General features: G+C 37.4%; 4 protein-coding genes across 6 annotated transcripts in view; 2 read left to right on the top strand and 2 right to left on the bottom strand.

The window, feature by feature from the left end:
- The first annotated feature begins 432 nt into the window (after window positions 1–432).
- LOC111476378 (probable protein phosphatase 2C 27) lies at window positions 433–4,498 on the top strand. Its single transcript, XM_023120015.1, has 4 exons — window positions 433–1,488; window positions 2,039–2,230; window positions 2,878–3,083; window positions 3,599–4,498. The coding sequence occupies exons 1-4, from the start codon at window positions 1,285–1,287 to the stop codon at window positions 4,155–4,157; spliced, it is 1,161 nt and encodes a 386-aa protein (XP_022975783.1). The 5' UTR covers window positions 433–1,284; the 3' UTR covers window positions 4,158–4,498.
- A 263-nt stretch (window positions 4,499–4,761) lies between these two features.
- LOC111476381 (protein canopy-1-like) lies at window positions 4,762–8,462 on the bottom strand. Of its 3 annotated transcripts, XR_002717068.1 has the most exons (10): window positions 8,252–8,462; window positions 7,834–7,860; window positions 7,677–7,756; window positions 7,084–7,156; window positions 6,908–6,962; window positions 6,474–6,525; window positions 6,346–6,370; window positions 6,154–6,245; window positions 5,236–5,498; window positions 4,762–4,967 (listed from the first exon to the last, which is right to left on the bottom strand). XR_002717068.1 is itself a non-coding variant. In XM_023120020.1 (9 exons), exons 1-9 carry the CDS (start codon window positions 8,345–8,347, stop codon window positions 5,450–5,452), a joined length of 549 nt encoding a protein of 182 aa, XP_022975788.1. In that variant the 5' UTR covers window positions 8,348–8,462; the 3' UTR covers window positions 5,155–5,449. The 3 variants fall into 3 exon arrangements, 2 of the variants coding, with proteins under 2 accessions (XP_022975788.1, XP_022975790.1); XM_023120020.1 differs by lacking the exon at window positions 4,762–4,967 and having other exon boundaries at window positions 5,155–5,498; XM_023120022.1 differs by lacking the exon at window positions 4,762–4,967 and having other exon boundaries at window positions 5,155–5,495.
- LOC111476374 (Fanconi anemia group J protein) overlaps window positions 7,714–13,288 on the top strand; it is a 26,809-nt gene continuing 21,234 nt past the window's right edge. The window contains exon 1 of the mRNA XM_023120009.1: window positions 7,714–7,725. The gene's annotated coding sequence lies outside the window, so the exon portion shown is untranslated. The remainder of the gene's footprint in view (window positions 7,726–13,288) is intronic.
- The window catches only part of LOC111476375 (epidermal growth factor receptor substrate 15-like 1), a 10,280-nt gene continuing 5,947 nt past the window's right edge, over window positions 8,956–13,288 (bottom strand). Inside the window, exons 7-13 of the mRNA XM_023120010.1 lie at window positions 13,117–13,215; window positions 12,130–12,201; window positions 11,926–12,040; window positions 11,587–11,655; window positions 11,124–11,433; window positions 10,936–11,020; window positions 8,956–9,815 (exon numbers count right to left, since the gene is read on the bottom strand). Coding sequence (XP_022975778.1) covers window positions 9,276–9,815; window positions 10,936–11,020; window positions 11,124–11,433; window positions 11,587–11,655; window positions 11,926–12,040; window positions 12,130–12,201; window positions 13,117–13,215 — 1,290 coding nt within the window. The 3' untranslated portion in view covers window positions 8,956–9,275. The remainder of the gene's footprint in view (window positions 9,816–10,935; window positions 11,021–11,123; window positions 11,434–11,586; window positions 11,656–11,925; window positions 12,041–12,129; window positions 12,202–13,116; window positions 13,216–13,288) is intronic.

Genomic DNA, 13,288 nt, shown 5'->3' with positions numbered 1-13,288 from the left:
CCTCCATTTAAAGACTGGGCTTTCGAAGAGCCCAGCCCACCTCGGGATGAGGCGAAACGGGATCGCCGAAAAGCGGAGGGGAATCACTTTCTATCTGTTGCCTCCAATGGGAGAGTGCCACGTGATGAGTCGAGGATCTAGGGTCTTTGGTGGCCGTCAACGGACCCACGGAAGCCCTTTAGACTCCTAAAGGACAAGACAGAGGGATAGCGCTGGACCGTCCGTTTGCTAGCTAAGAGATCCAACGGCTGGGTGGTCTGGCGGCACCGATCCACAAATTTCACCCAAGGTCATGGGTCACCCACAAAACCAACCAATAATAACTGATCACGTGTCGTTATTCGCGCACCCAACTGACAGCTACGAGATCCACCGGATAACCTGGAATCGCCGGTCGCCAACCAAATACATACAAGTTAGTTCCCTCTTTTTTCTCCCTTTCACATTCATTTTCTTCGCTCCAAAAGCCTCCTCAAAGATTCTGCTCGGCTTCCTCACATTTTCTCCTCTTTAGGGTTTCGGTTCTCTTCTATTTTCCGACCACCAACACAATACTCAAAGCTTCTTAATCACGCTCCTCCTCGTGAGAAATCTCCTACTTTTCTAACGGATTCTTCTGGAAATTTATCTATTTCGTTTCTTTTTTGCTCGCATCTCTATGAGACTTCTGGGGCGTTTTCATAAGTTATTCGGCTTGGTTTGCTTTGTGGCTTCATAAAGCTTCTGTCGATTTAAGTAATACATATAAAGCCAGTTTTCCACTTTACTTTATTCGACAGCTTTTGGAGGATTGTGATTTCGTCGTGCAATTTTCCCGGGTTTTACTTATTCCGCACCATTTTAATAATTGGCTTAGTAGATCCGATATTTCTCATCAGACGCAAGTGAAGGTCGGCAAATTTTGCGGTTGTGTACTGGGTTTCTTCTCCGTATTTCGTAGTTCGATCTGCAGTTTGATCTGGGTATCCTTGTATTGCTGATTTCCAGTTATCGTGTATTGAAGATTTGGATTGGAGTCTTCGACTTTCTATTAATTTGTTGAAGTTGAGGTGGAGTGATTTTCTTCGACTTATTGGTTTATCTCTGCCCCATACCCTGGCCGACACCGCTAGAACTTGCAATTATTGAATACTTTTGATTGGTCAGCAGAGGCTATTTTCCGAGCTTTAAATTTGGAAATTTGATATCTAGGAATTGATTCTTCACAAGGGCGCTGTTTGTAGTTCTTCTGGGATAAGGGTCAAAATCGGACTTCATAGATAAATTTATGTCTTTGGCAGAAATATGGCCACGGGTTTAGATTTTTCACCTCCCTTCACCCTACTGGAAGGCGGCGGATACAATAAGGACAATGTATCAGCCACAGATGACGAAAGTTCTGATAGCTTTAGTAGTTTGAAACAGATGACCAGTGGGAAGCCTCCCCGACACCTCTCAGTAATGCGGCATAGTGTGAGCTCCATAAAGCTCCTTGGTCAAGCTGACTTGGTGAGTAAAATCATTTTTTTTACATTTTAGATTTTTTGGAGATGCAGATTACTGCTTTTTTAATATTATCTTGTATAACGTCCTTCCAATTTCATGGGATGGTTTGATGGCTGTCCGTTGAGATATAGTATAGTGTATATATAAGTCTGCCTCAATGACGTTACGGGCATTAAGTTCTGGTTGCTTCCTTTTCCTTTTAATACTAGTAGCATGACTGTTATTCAAAACATGCATCATTGACATATTGCTTTCAGGACAGCTTGAAGTCTGAAAGACTTTTTGTGTTCCCATCAGACTTCTATTTAGCACTTTATTGGTCTATTACCTGCGTCTAGTTGCAATTATAGGAGGGCAGAGGTTGGGGTGTCCTAGCTTGTTTTTTCAGAAATATCTGTACTTGGTAGTTCTTGTTCTATTGTGATCAGTACTTCTACTGGTCTTGTATCTATTTTTAGTTTCTAGTGTAATTATAACTTTTTATTCATTTATTTTTGTTGTTAATTTTGGGAAAGCTATGAAGCATCTAATTATGTGTCCATAAACTCTCCAGAGCTTGGATGCAGAAACTCTTGGGAATAAGTCGCCTGATGGGAAAACAGGATTCTTACCTGTCTTGAGATCGGGTAGCTGTTCAGAAAAAGGACCTAAGCAGTACATGGAAGATGAACACATATGCATAGATGATCTTGTTGAACATATCCATGCTTGTGCAGATTTCACTTCTCCTGGAGCGTTCTATGGTGTGAGTATCACTTTTCACCTTGATAACATTTTGACCTGTACACTGTAACGTTGTAGGAGGAATCTCCTTTAAGGGCCGACCGGTGATGATACTAATCATTCAACTGCCTCTTACATTCCATCCATGTGATTCTTTTAGAAAGATTAAATGTTGGCTTCCAATAATTCTGTTAGTAGTAGTAAACTCGCCCTCTTGAGAAGATGATATTGTTAAAACACAGTGGCTGAATCAAGGATTTAAAAAGTTTGCATTGGTTCCACAGGACAGATAGGCACAGGCACACATAATTGTGGTTCTGTTTGCTGCGGTTGGCCTGAGTTGGCAAATTGATTTTTTCTACATCACGTGCTCAATGCACCAGAATAATAGTCTCTCTATCACAAGTGACATTTAGTTACCAATAATCACCACATTTTCCTAGTTTTGTAATGCGACATTTGTCTTAGTCACCACCATTTTTTTCATTTTTCTCTTGGTTTCCATAAAATCCTTTCCAATTTCTTCCCTTTGCATTTCTGGCAGTATTCTCATAAATCTAATGTGAACAGGGTTATTGGCCACTTCGTTAATTAGCTTCTCTGTATCAGAAAGTGATTCTCTTGGATATTCGCTTTAACGTTGTATTTGGTGGAATTATTGTGTTGCAGGTATTTGATGGCCATGGGGGTACAGATGCCGCTGCTTTTGTTAGAAAGAACATCCTCAGATTCATTGTGGAGGACTCCTGTTTTCCAATTAGTGTAGAGAAGGCAATTAAGAGTGCTTTTTTGAAAGCTGATTATGCTTTTGCTGATGCTAGTTCTCTGGATATCTCCTCTGGCACTACTGCCCTAACTGCTTTCATTTTTGGAAGGTACAGACCTCAAATTATTTTTGGAGTCGTGTGTGTGTACGAAGTTTATCAGAAAGTTTTCTTGGGATTCAAAATTCTAGCAATAAATTACATAAATTATGTGTTTTTGAGTCTACAAACTAGTGGAAAAGTATTTAAAGGGTTATTTCTCAGGATTTCTCTAAGCCCGTGAGGTTATGAATATGTGATTAAGTGCCCCACGTCTCTACATCCATAATTGTTGAAAAATCGTATGTCTACAACTTGTAACAAGCGTTAGTTCGCATGCTAGATTAATATTATCAAGCAGGAGCATTGATACGCGTAGCCACTTGTTTGGATTAGCCCACTTCATTTTGTCAGTGAATCAATCAAATGTAGTGCAAGTTTCTTGGTATAACATTCGTTCTTCATACACTGAATGCTTATCTGACCAGTTATCCTGAGAAATGTGTCAATGTTAATTTACATTTTCAGTATGTTGTATTCAGATTCATTGTCCAATCATTTCTGACTTCTAATTTTCTTCGCTACAGAACAATGATTATTGCGAATGCTGGGGATTGTCGTGCTGTTCTGGGTAGGAGGGGCAAGGCTATTGAGGTGTCGAAGGATCACAAGCCCAACTGTGCATCTGAAAAACTCAGAATTGAGAAGCTTGGTGGGGTGATATATGATGGCTATCTCAATGGCCAGTTATCTGTTGCGCGTGCTATAGGAGATTGGCACATGAAAGGTGCCAAGGGTTCTGCTTGCCCACTGAGTGCAGAGCCAGAGCTGCAGGAATTGAATCTGACGGAGGAAGATGAATTTCTAATAATGGGGTGCGATGGGCTTTGGGATGTTATGAGCAGTCAGTATGCTATTACAATGGCAAGGAAAGAGCTAATGCTACACAACGATCCAGAAAGATGTTCAAGAGAGCTGGTAAGGGAGGCGCTAAAGCGCAATACGTGCGATAATTTAACTGTTATTGTGGTCTGTTTTTCCACTGATCCGCCCCCTCGGATAGAAATACCTCCAACTCGAGTAAGGAGAAGCATATCATTAGAAGGGCTGAATTTGTTGAAAGGTGTACTGGACTGCAATTCATGATTTTAAAGGGAAAGAGATGTGAGAGTTGGTGTATATATAACATTGGTTTTTAGCAGACTGGGCTACGGTTTCTCCACCAGAGCTGCCTATGCCCGTTGTCTATTTGGCATTGGATGCTCATATGCTTTAACGACGAAAATAAAGAGTCATATCAGATTCTTTTTTTTTTTCCCCTTTGTTTTTCTGTTGTTCCTTTTCGTTGTGATGTGATTTCGAACTCTATGCGTGTACAGATCAATGTCGTAACAGTTTGTAACCCTAATATTCATTTGTTTTCTTATCTCTGCGTTTCTATGAAGCTGGTGAGAATTTTCGGAGGCATCAATTGGGTGCAACCAGAATCTTCTTTTGACTATCTTTGTAAGAGCTACTTTTGTTCCTTGCTTCAAGTGTCTTTAAATTTTTTGGGCTTAAAAAAACTGCTATTTAATGTACAAGCAAGCTGATATATCATAACTTTTTTACCCTTAAGAGGCAAGAGCAATTGACAAAAGGGACCATCTAGAAAGGTACATGTACACAATAATCTTATATTGCTGATTCGACAATGAATAACAATAAAACCATAATAACAATGCAAATTTATTGCTAATAATAACAAACATTTTCATCTCCACTTTAGTGTTGCAAAAATAGAAATTCTCTTTTAGGAACATCGCGCGCGCAACAACCGACTTGAGCACAGACCAGGCATATGCCATATCAAATGTGGGCGATGTGTGTGCATTACCACACCAGACAAGACAACGACGCCGATTTCTTCGGACGCATTAGGTTGGTCATTATATCACCCTTTATAAGCATTATTTCCTGGTAATCATAAAGAGAAATGTCATGCCGAAGGACTGGACTGCGTCATCACATAATTTCAAGCATCTAGCTTATGAATTATGAGCAAAGAGCACTTGAAAAACTAAGTCGCCAGATCGTCATTTTTCACCTAATCTTTCAGAGTATGAAAAACATGCAGAAAATCCCATCAACAGTAGACAAATGGCTGGCATGTGAATTACGAGGTTATGCCTTTATTATAAATGGTTAGTTTTACTTTCGGGTTGTTTAGCTTAATGAAGCCTACCTCAAGTCCCTAAGCTTTACTACACAAAACATCAATCTGAAGCTTTTAAGTCAGCATCACCCCATCGTCTGAGTTTTCTATCAAAATTTAAAATTGAAAGTGCAATCAAAGTTAAACAGTTATACAAGAAAATAAGCGTGTAGCACATATCTCCTGATTTGAAAACAAGCTGAACTGTTGCATGGTTTATAGCTCCTCTCTCAAACCTATCTTTTCATAGCTCCCCATCTGCTTCATCATCATCGTCATTCAGCTGAACACTGCTTTACACAAACAAGGTGGCAACTGTTTATTACGTATTGAAACTATTAGATTTCACAAATCTGCCAAAATGGTCAAATGACGAAAAGGGAAAGGTAATCTAAAAAGTACTTTAGGTTAAATATCATTATTTTAGATGTTCTAAAAATAACGCTTGCTCTGCTTTCTAAATTCACCAATACTTATTTTGAAATCAATAATCGAAAGAGGTAGTTAAAGCCCCCTTTGATAAACATTTAGTTTTAGGTTTTTTGAACACTAAGCTTATAAACTCACTTTCACCTATAAGTTCATTTATTTTGTTATCCACTTTCTACCATCGTTTTCAAAAACCAAGCTAGGTCTTGAAACTAGAAAGGGAACAAACCAAGCTAGGCTTTAGAATTCAAATATTTCTTTTAAGAAATGTGAAAACCATAGTATTGAAATTAAGAGGGAACAAACATAAATTTAAAAAACAGAACTAAAAACAAATTCATTATCCAATAGACCTAAGAGAACTATTTTGATGGAGCAGTTAAGTACTACAATAACTAATTCTATAATCAGTGCAGAATGAACATTTTTATCACAAGATCAACTTCATAGTCAAATTAACATTTGAAATTGATATAAAAGCACTTTTCAGAGGTTCACGAACAGCAAATTAAGAGTTACCTCGCCTTGCTGCAATGCCTGCTCAAATCATGGCATAGTACTTTGCTAACATCACCTGGTCTGACAGATCCTTTCTTAATCAACTCTGCCAACTGCAGGTTCATCAATATCAAGAAATTGCTTAGATCTGTTGAGAGGGAAAAAAGAAATAAAAGAAAAAGAAATTATTCATAGGCAAACATGTCAACTTACATCATCTTCTGTTTCCTCTAATAATCTGTTTCGATAATAAACAACAACATTAGATTGGGAAAATCATAAATCTAAATGAACCAGCTTAATTATCATCGCTGAATAATCATCACAAAATACAGTCTCACCTCCCACAATAAGTTGATATATCTTTTGAATAAGCCCGAGCTTCTTGTTTATCTGTTATAATGAAAGCAAATAAATGTTTGCATTATAACAAACAAGCAAAAATAATTTCATATGCAAACGCAGCAAGCTATAAATATCAGTCATCTGCAAGAAAGTGAATTTGGGGCATGACCAAGATCTAAATAAATTCAGTCCAGGCCACTTGTGATTCTTGTTATGCATCAAGTGCACGATAGTTAGCTATCAAACATTCAACAACTGGAGTAAAAGTTTTAAGTGTCAATTTCAGTAGCCAAAACACACACACACAACAACAACAATAACAAAAATAACAAAAAAACAAATAAACAAACAACAAAAACAAAAACAAAAGAAACATAGGTTTATTGAGTAGGAACTCATTGAAAAATAGAAGCTTAAATTTGCCACACACTTGTCAAGTTGTCCCAGTCATCCACTTTGATCCACTGTTTTCCAGTTGAATCTGACTGCACCAAGAACAGATGAAACAATTATCTCGCAAAATAAGCCCCCAGACTGTCAGAAATTAACCAATCTTCTAGAATCCAATCCAACTAAGATCAAACAGTTAATTTCAAAGAGAAGTACCTTCTCGATGGTGTAATCTTGCATCTTTTCACAAAGCCCGTCCAGGAGTTCAACAACTCTTAGCTCACTGACCCTGCAGAAATTTAAGCTTACAATTTACAAATATGAAAACTGTAACTAAGAATAATCAGTTTTAATAACCTTTAAGACGTAAAGAGTTCTTTAATATTTACCACATTAAAATCATAAATTGAACTATACGTCTGTATCTCAATAATAAAGTAAGATTTCAAAATAATTCAAGCAATTAAAATCAGAATTATTGCGACTCTTTATCCAGTAATGCAATTGTACAAGAAAATTTTGCTTCATATTAATAACAGTCTCTGTTCTGCGTAATTGATATCAAACATTATTAATTGCGCGACTATTTGGAATTTTAACAGTATCGATATCACCTTCTTGATTTACCGGCCTTTCTACAAGCTACTCTTCCCCCCATACATGTCGGCCCAACATATATTACTACTGAACTATTTAAACAGTTCATCTATCCATTATCACCACTGCATTTTGTTACATATTAATAAGAAATGTTCTAAACGTGCCAAGGGAAAAAGAGCAGCCTGAAAATTGGGAGGTTGGTGTTTTACCTGTAGTCAATCACCTTCCCCTTACGCTGACCTTTAGAATCCAACCGATGTCTCATATCTAAATGATTCCTCGGTTTTTCCTAGTTAAACATGTAATTACTTAGAAACCGTCTAAAACTGTGGTTGAATTTTTCTATAGAAAGGAAGATCGCCTTACATTGGAAAGTCCACGTTCTATCTCTTCCTGCGAACAATAATTACAGAAGTTAGGTCCCCTTTCGTATATCTACTCGTTAGCATTAGCGATGCTAAGCGGGATTACGATCAATTCAGCATTAGCAAGAGAAATTACTTAAACATCCAATAAGAAAATGAAGTTATCCACCAAAGAAAAGGAACACATACAACTAAGTTGAAACCAAACTTTAAGACAACGCAACAGAGAAGGATGACTAGAAAGTTAAAAGCCAATCCAAAAACAGTAAAAGACAGTGATCAGATTGGCACGCGTCACATAAAAATAAGCAAAACGATGAAGGACTTTTACGATTCGGAGACCAAACAAAAAAGAAAAAAAAAACAGCAACAAAAATTGTCCAAAGGGGAACAGAGAATTGTTAAGAACAAGAACTTACGGCAACGGCATTGCAAGCGGCGCATTTGTCATCAATGCAATTAACAACACCGAAGTAGATCACCATTAGCAATAGAACCCACGCGTTGGATTTCATCGTCGTTTACGCTTGGTCCGATTCAAGTCCTGATTTTCACCTCTCTCCGATCTCCTCCAGAGCTTCTCCAAACATTTGCTAATCTGAAATGACAACAAAACGAAGCAAGAAAATGGCGGTCTCCTTGACGGATCTATGGGCTTGACTCAAGAAGTACAGGCCCGAGTCTAAATTGCAGTCTTCCCAGTTACAGGCCTTCAGCCAATTGAGGTCCAAATAGTGCCCAAAATGGGGCTCGGATAATGGCCCATGGATGGAAGTATTGCAATTATCCCCAACTTTAAAGGCGCTGGTTATCGATCTCTACGTCATCCAAACTCTAATTCTAACGCAAATTTACATTTTTGGTGCACTATGCCATTGTATTGATCTCTACCTGAGGCAGGCGATGGTTATTTATATTTCACTTTTTTACAAAACAAATTTACACGGTTGTTGTGCTTCTGACATGGCGTAATTGAGAAAGTATCAGAGCGATTGGATAACAAATAACTCAATTTGTTCTTTAGAGTTGGGAGCAGAAATGGATTTGAAAGAATTTCAGAGTTGCTTTGCTTGTTACATCTTCAAAATATTGTGTCTTTCATAACAAATGCAAGGAATATTTCGCCAATTTGGCTCTGTTTACAACAACAACAACATTTTGTGGGCGTGCAAATGCATGCGCGATCTTGTATCTAACTTGCCCCCAAAAAGAGAACCAAGAGAAGCGTGTTTTCTTTTTCAAAGCATGTCATCAGCATAGACAATGTCTGAAATAAATACATAAACCACCACCACAACATACAAAAATATGACCATCCAGCTCATGTTCTTCCAAGCCATAAAAGCAGATAAAATGGCACACGGCTCATTATAATGAACAAGTCAAAGTGGGGGAAAACAAGAGAGTCGATTCAAATGTAAACTCAAACAGGATCTCTGATGCTTAAAAAGCTCTCCAATTGTCGGAGCTTTTCTTCGGACTTTGACTCTCTGATGAGACTTTAAACGGGCCAGAGGTACCAAATGGATCTGTATCATCAAAAGAGAAGGCGCCATGGCCGTGGCCGAAATCTCTGGAGCTGTCAATGGAGTCAAACCTGGCGTGCCTCTGGCTACTCTGGCCGAAGTCCATGCTACTACTCATAGAATCAAACCTTGAGAACTTCTCTTGATTATGGCCAAAATCTCGAGAACTGCTTATTGAATCGAACCTCGTGAACTTCTCACGTTGCGGAGAAAAGCTGCTATCCTGCATGCTGAAAGAATCAAACCTGGAGGAATGGTCAAAGAAGTGATCCCCCACATCGCTGTAACGAGGGGAAGAGTTGCCGAATCTAGAGAGGGGAGTGGGAGGGACAGAATCATCAAAAAATGGGCTTTTTCTCTGAAAGAAGCTATCTGCATTCGGGGATCCAGTTTTGACGGAGCTAGTATCAAAATCACTGTTTCCAAAGAAATCTCTGTGTTTTTCAGAGTCTGGCTCCTGTGTGATCGCATCAAATAAAAAGAGAGAAGTAAGTGTTTTGTAGCTTGGCTGAAATCCCATATGCAATCAACTTGACACTGGAATTGGAGAGAACATCATGGACAACCATGATCTCAAATGAGCAATAACAGAACTACGTGTAAAATCAGCAACCCAGGAACTCGGCAGGTTAAAAGCATCCGTCACAATGACTCTTCTGCATGTAACCTTTACAATTAAATCAGTACGTTCCCCATTATAAATTTTTTAAAGCCAAACTGGCAATCTCATCCCGACTAGATGGAGGAAAGTACAATTAACACTCGAGTTATTTTCAATGACTATCTACCAATCAACTATTGATCAAAAGTTCATCTACCAGGATTAAACATCTAAAATTCTTCAGCAACATAACTTATCAGATAACTGTCTATTTTGAACAATATTCCATCATCTTAGAAATTACCACCCAGGATGCAGAATGAGTCCTAAAAACAGATCTAACATGGCTATACTTCGGTGCCCACAGCACCCTTAATTTTGGAAGGGGAGGACCAGTAGGCACATCCTACCACAATTTACCTTTTAAAATGAAAAAAATTGAACTACTTCTAATTCATACCATGTTCCACATCATTGCTTTTACTAAAATGAAATACAAGGGCATGCATGCAATTCTCGGAGAACAGATGGGAACATGAAAAGACCAAGAGCATGTTCATGAACAAATTTTAAGATATTCTCTCCGTCTCTCTCTCTCTCTCTCTCTCTCTCTCTCTACTTAAGCATTCAAGCTTCAAGAGGTCTCCTCTGGAAAATTATAGCCAATGAAACAATTTTTGCTATTTATCCTTCTAACACGCTTAAAAAAGAAGACTCTCTCTATAAATCGTTGAATGATGTTTTAAGTTTTCATAATGTTAATCAGTGAAATATTTTAATATATGAAACAAACTGTAAACAGAAACAAAAATACTATATCCACAGTACTTTCAAAAGCAAGAGAGAAAAAATCTTTAATGATTACACTCAGATCGTTTTCTTTTGACAAAAATAGTTTTCTATAATAAACCCAAATAGAACTCTAGATCTACCAAACCCAGAAAGGCAACATAAAAAATCTAATTTTCAAGCTCACCTTGGTATTAACTGGTTTTATTCCCCAAACTGAGTCCACATCATCATTATTGTCAAATGCGCCCCAAGCGGACTCATTAAAACTTCTGAGGCCATAATAAAAAACATAGAACCATAAAATAAATAAGACCAATGAATGAAAGAGCTGCATGAAGTTACAAGTATAAAAAAATATGAGCTCGTTATTACCTATATGCTTCCGGACTCTTTTCATAACCTGCATCTGAAAATTCATGAGAAGGGCTTTCGAGAGATGTCTTTGCAGCAGGGCTGCCATATGGACTTTTAGCTAATTCATCTTCACTGTGACTATACACAGAATCACTCTCAAGGCCATGATTGATGGTACTCAAGGAGTTCCCTGTTTTTTCATTGGCATTTGACGATGAATCAGGAGTCGAATTATAATCTGCTAGACCCTTTTCACCCTGACTTTCTGACATTTTTGGTTTTGAGGCAGAAACACCTTTTGTATCGAAGTTAAGATCATTGGAAAATCCTGAAAGGTATATTAATTAACTGATATCAACAAAACATATGAAGTATTTCCATCAAATTACCAGTCAAATTATGCCGGCAATGAATTGAGACCAAAAACTGCAACATTGCAAGTGCAGAGAAGCAAATAACTTGTCAAGAACCACTTTTATACCTTCATCTTCAAATTTATCCCATTCTTCATCCCAAATAGCTGCATCATCCGGAATTCCAGGTTGCCAACCTAACAAATCCATCATGAAAAATGTCATTAATGGAAACCAGATACATCAAGTCACTTCAGACGTGAACGGATCATATCATGCCACAAATGATGTACAATCTGTACTGGTACAACATTTCGTAGTCAATTTTTTTAAAAAATAAAAAATAAATAAAGAGAAGATCCTTGAAAGGAAGTGATATGATTAAAAGAAATATTGAAAGCACATCCAAAAGGAATCTAGATAGAAGATGCAAAAGTACAAATCCCAGTCTAATGTGAGGCTAGTACCTACTGGAAGCTCGATTATAGCAGCCGATTTAACATCAAATCCATGTTTCTTACAACGTTCAGTTAAAGCCTTTATGAGCTCCTCAATATCAGATTGTATTCGATCAGCTCGGACCTGAAGAAGCAGAAAAGAATCAGTATCGGACAACTGCACAGGATAGCCGTTGGCAAACTGAAGCACGCAGCTATCTAGAAAAATCAGACCTGGAGGATACCATCAGCACTTCCTCCTTGTTCTATATTAATAATTGCTTGATGCAACTCTGTCTTCCTTTCCTGGAAGAATGTCAAATAATAGGGGAATGTAAAACCACAAATGAAACAACAAAACTCAAATGCGGCTAAGGTCAAGATTTGTTTCCTGAAGGGTAAGCATATGGCCATGTGGCTTAAAATGATCATTTTCCCCAGCCTGCATCTTTTCTGGTTATCAAGCAATGTAAAACTTTTATGATTTTCTTTCATTGATTAGATGCACGTGCACCCAATAAACTCTCCCTAAAAAAAGTTGCATTTTGTAAACTCAAACTTCATGAAATTTGTGTATTTAATTAAGTTCGGTTAACTTGCCTATAAATGAATAATATTGATTGATTGTATGCGCTAACTTTTTGTATTAAGTCCATTTAAATACATCATATGTACTTCCCTTTTTTGCGCAAAATCACATATACACTAACATAGACACGCAAATGAATGAAATAATATGAGGTAAAAAAATATCCTTATATCAAGAATTGATAAATAAAGGAACTTGAAAACAAAATAAAGTGGCCTTCTTTGACTTGTTTTTTTAGTTGTTTACTTTAAGAATGAGAATAATTTAAAAAAGAACTGTAATTTACTTTTAAATAGGACAAACAGTGGTTTATGAATATGGTAAGTGATCCACTGCAGCTATTCTATTAACTACCAATAATATACTGCATTCAAATTCTCATTTTTCATCAATTAAACGATTAGTATCAATGATGAATACTAGCAACTTCCAGTATACCAAGAAAAAGAAAAAGAGATAACTGGATAAGGATAATGAATCAAGATAAAGAAACTTTCTGATTAACCACTGAATATTGACAGCCACGATACGATTAACCAGCCAGCTCTAGTAGATGCAATAAAAAGGTTGGAGAAGAAGCAGATGAATTCAGGTACAAAATCAAAGTACAGTTTTAAGAGGTGAATTTTTACTTGAACATCACGATATTTTGCTTCTTCAATGGTTAACTTAGATGCTATTTCAGCCACTTGCTTGTACTTCTCTTCATATTTCTTTCCTAAGGATTCTGCCTGCAATATAAAGCCATAGTGCGAAGAAAACTTAAATTTAACGGACCCAAAAAAAAAAAAAAAAAAAAAAAAA

This window comes from Cucurbita maxima, unplaced genomic scaffold (assembly GCF_002738345.1).
Source record: "Cucurbita maxima cultivar Rimu unplaced genomic scaffold, Cmax_1.0 Cma_Scf00003, whole genome shotgun sequence".
Classification (NCBI taxonomy): domain Eukaryota; kingdom Viridiplantae; phylum Streptophyta; class Magnoliopsida; order Cucurbitales; family Cucurbitaceae; genus Cucurbita; species Cucurbita maxima.
This window is presented reverse-complemented; position numbering and strand designations above follow the sequence as displayed.

Excerpts from the sequence above, each read along its gene's own strand:
- LOC111476378 (XM_023120015.1), top strand. The coding sequence starts at position 1,285 with ATGGCCACGGGTTTAGATTTTTCACCTCCCTTCACCCTACTGGAAGGC. Across the intron at positions 2,231-2,877 it reads CTCCTGGAGCGTTCTATGGT|GTATTTGATGGCCATGGGGG; the intron begins GTGAGTATCACT and ends ATTGTGTTGCAG. Across the intron at positions 3,084-3,598 it reads ACTGCTTTCATTTTTGGAAG|AACAATGATTATTGCGAATG; the intron begins GTACAGACCTCA and ends TCTTCGCTACAG.
- LOC111476381 (XM_023120020.1), bottom strand. The coding sequence starts at position 8,347 with ATGAAATCCAACGCGTGGGTTCTATTGCTAATGGTGATCTACTTCGGT. Across the intron at positions 7,757-7,833 it reads TAGAACGTGGACTTTCCAAT|GAAAAACCGAGGAATCATTT; the intron begins GTAAGGCGATCT and ends ATGTTTAACTAG. Across the intron at positions 6,963-7,083 it reads AAGATTACACCATCGAGAAG|TCAGATTCAACTGGAAAACA; the intron begins GTACTTCTCTTT and ends TTCTTGGTGCAG.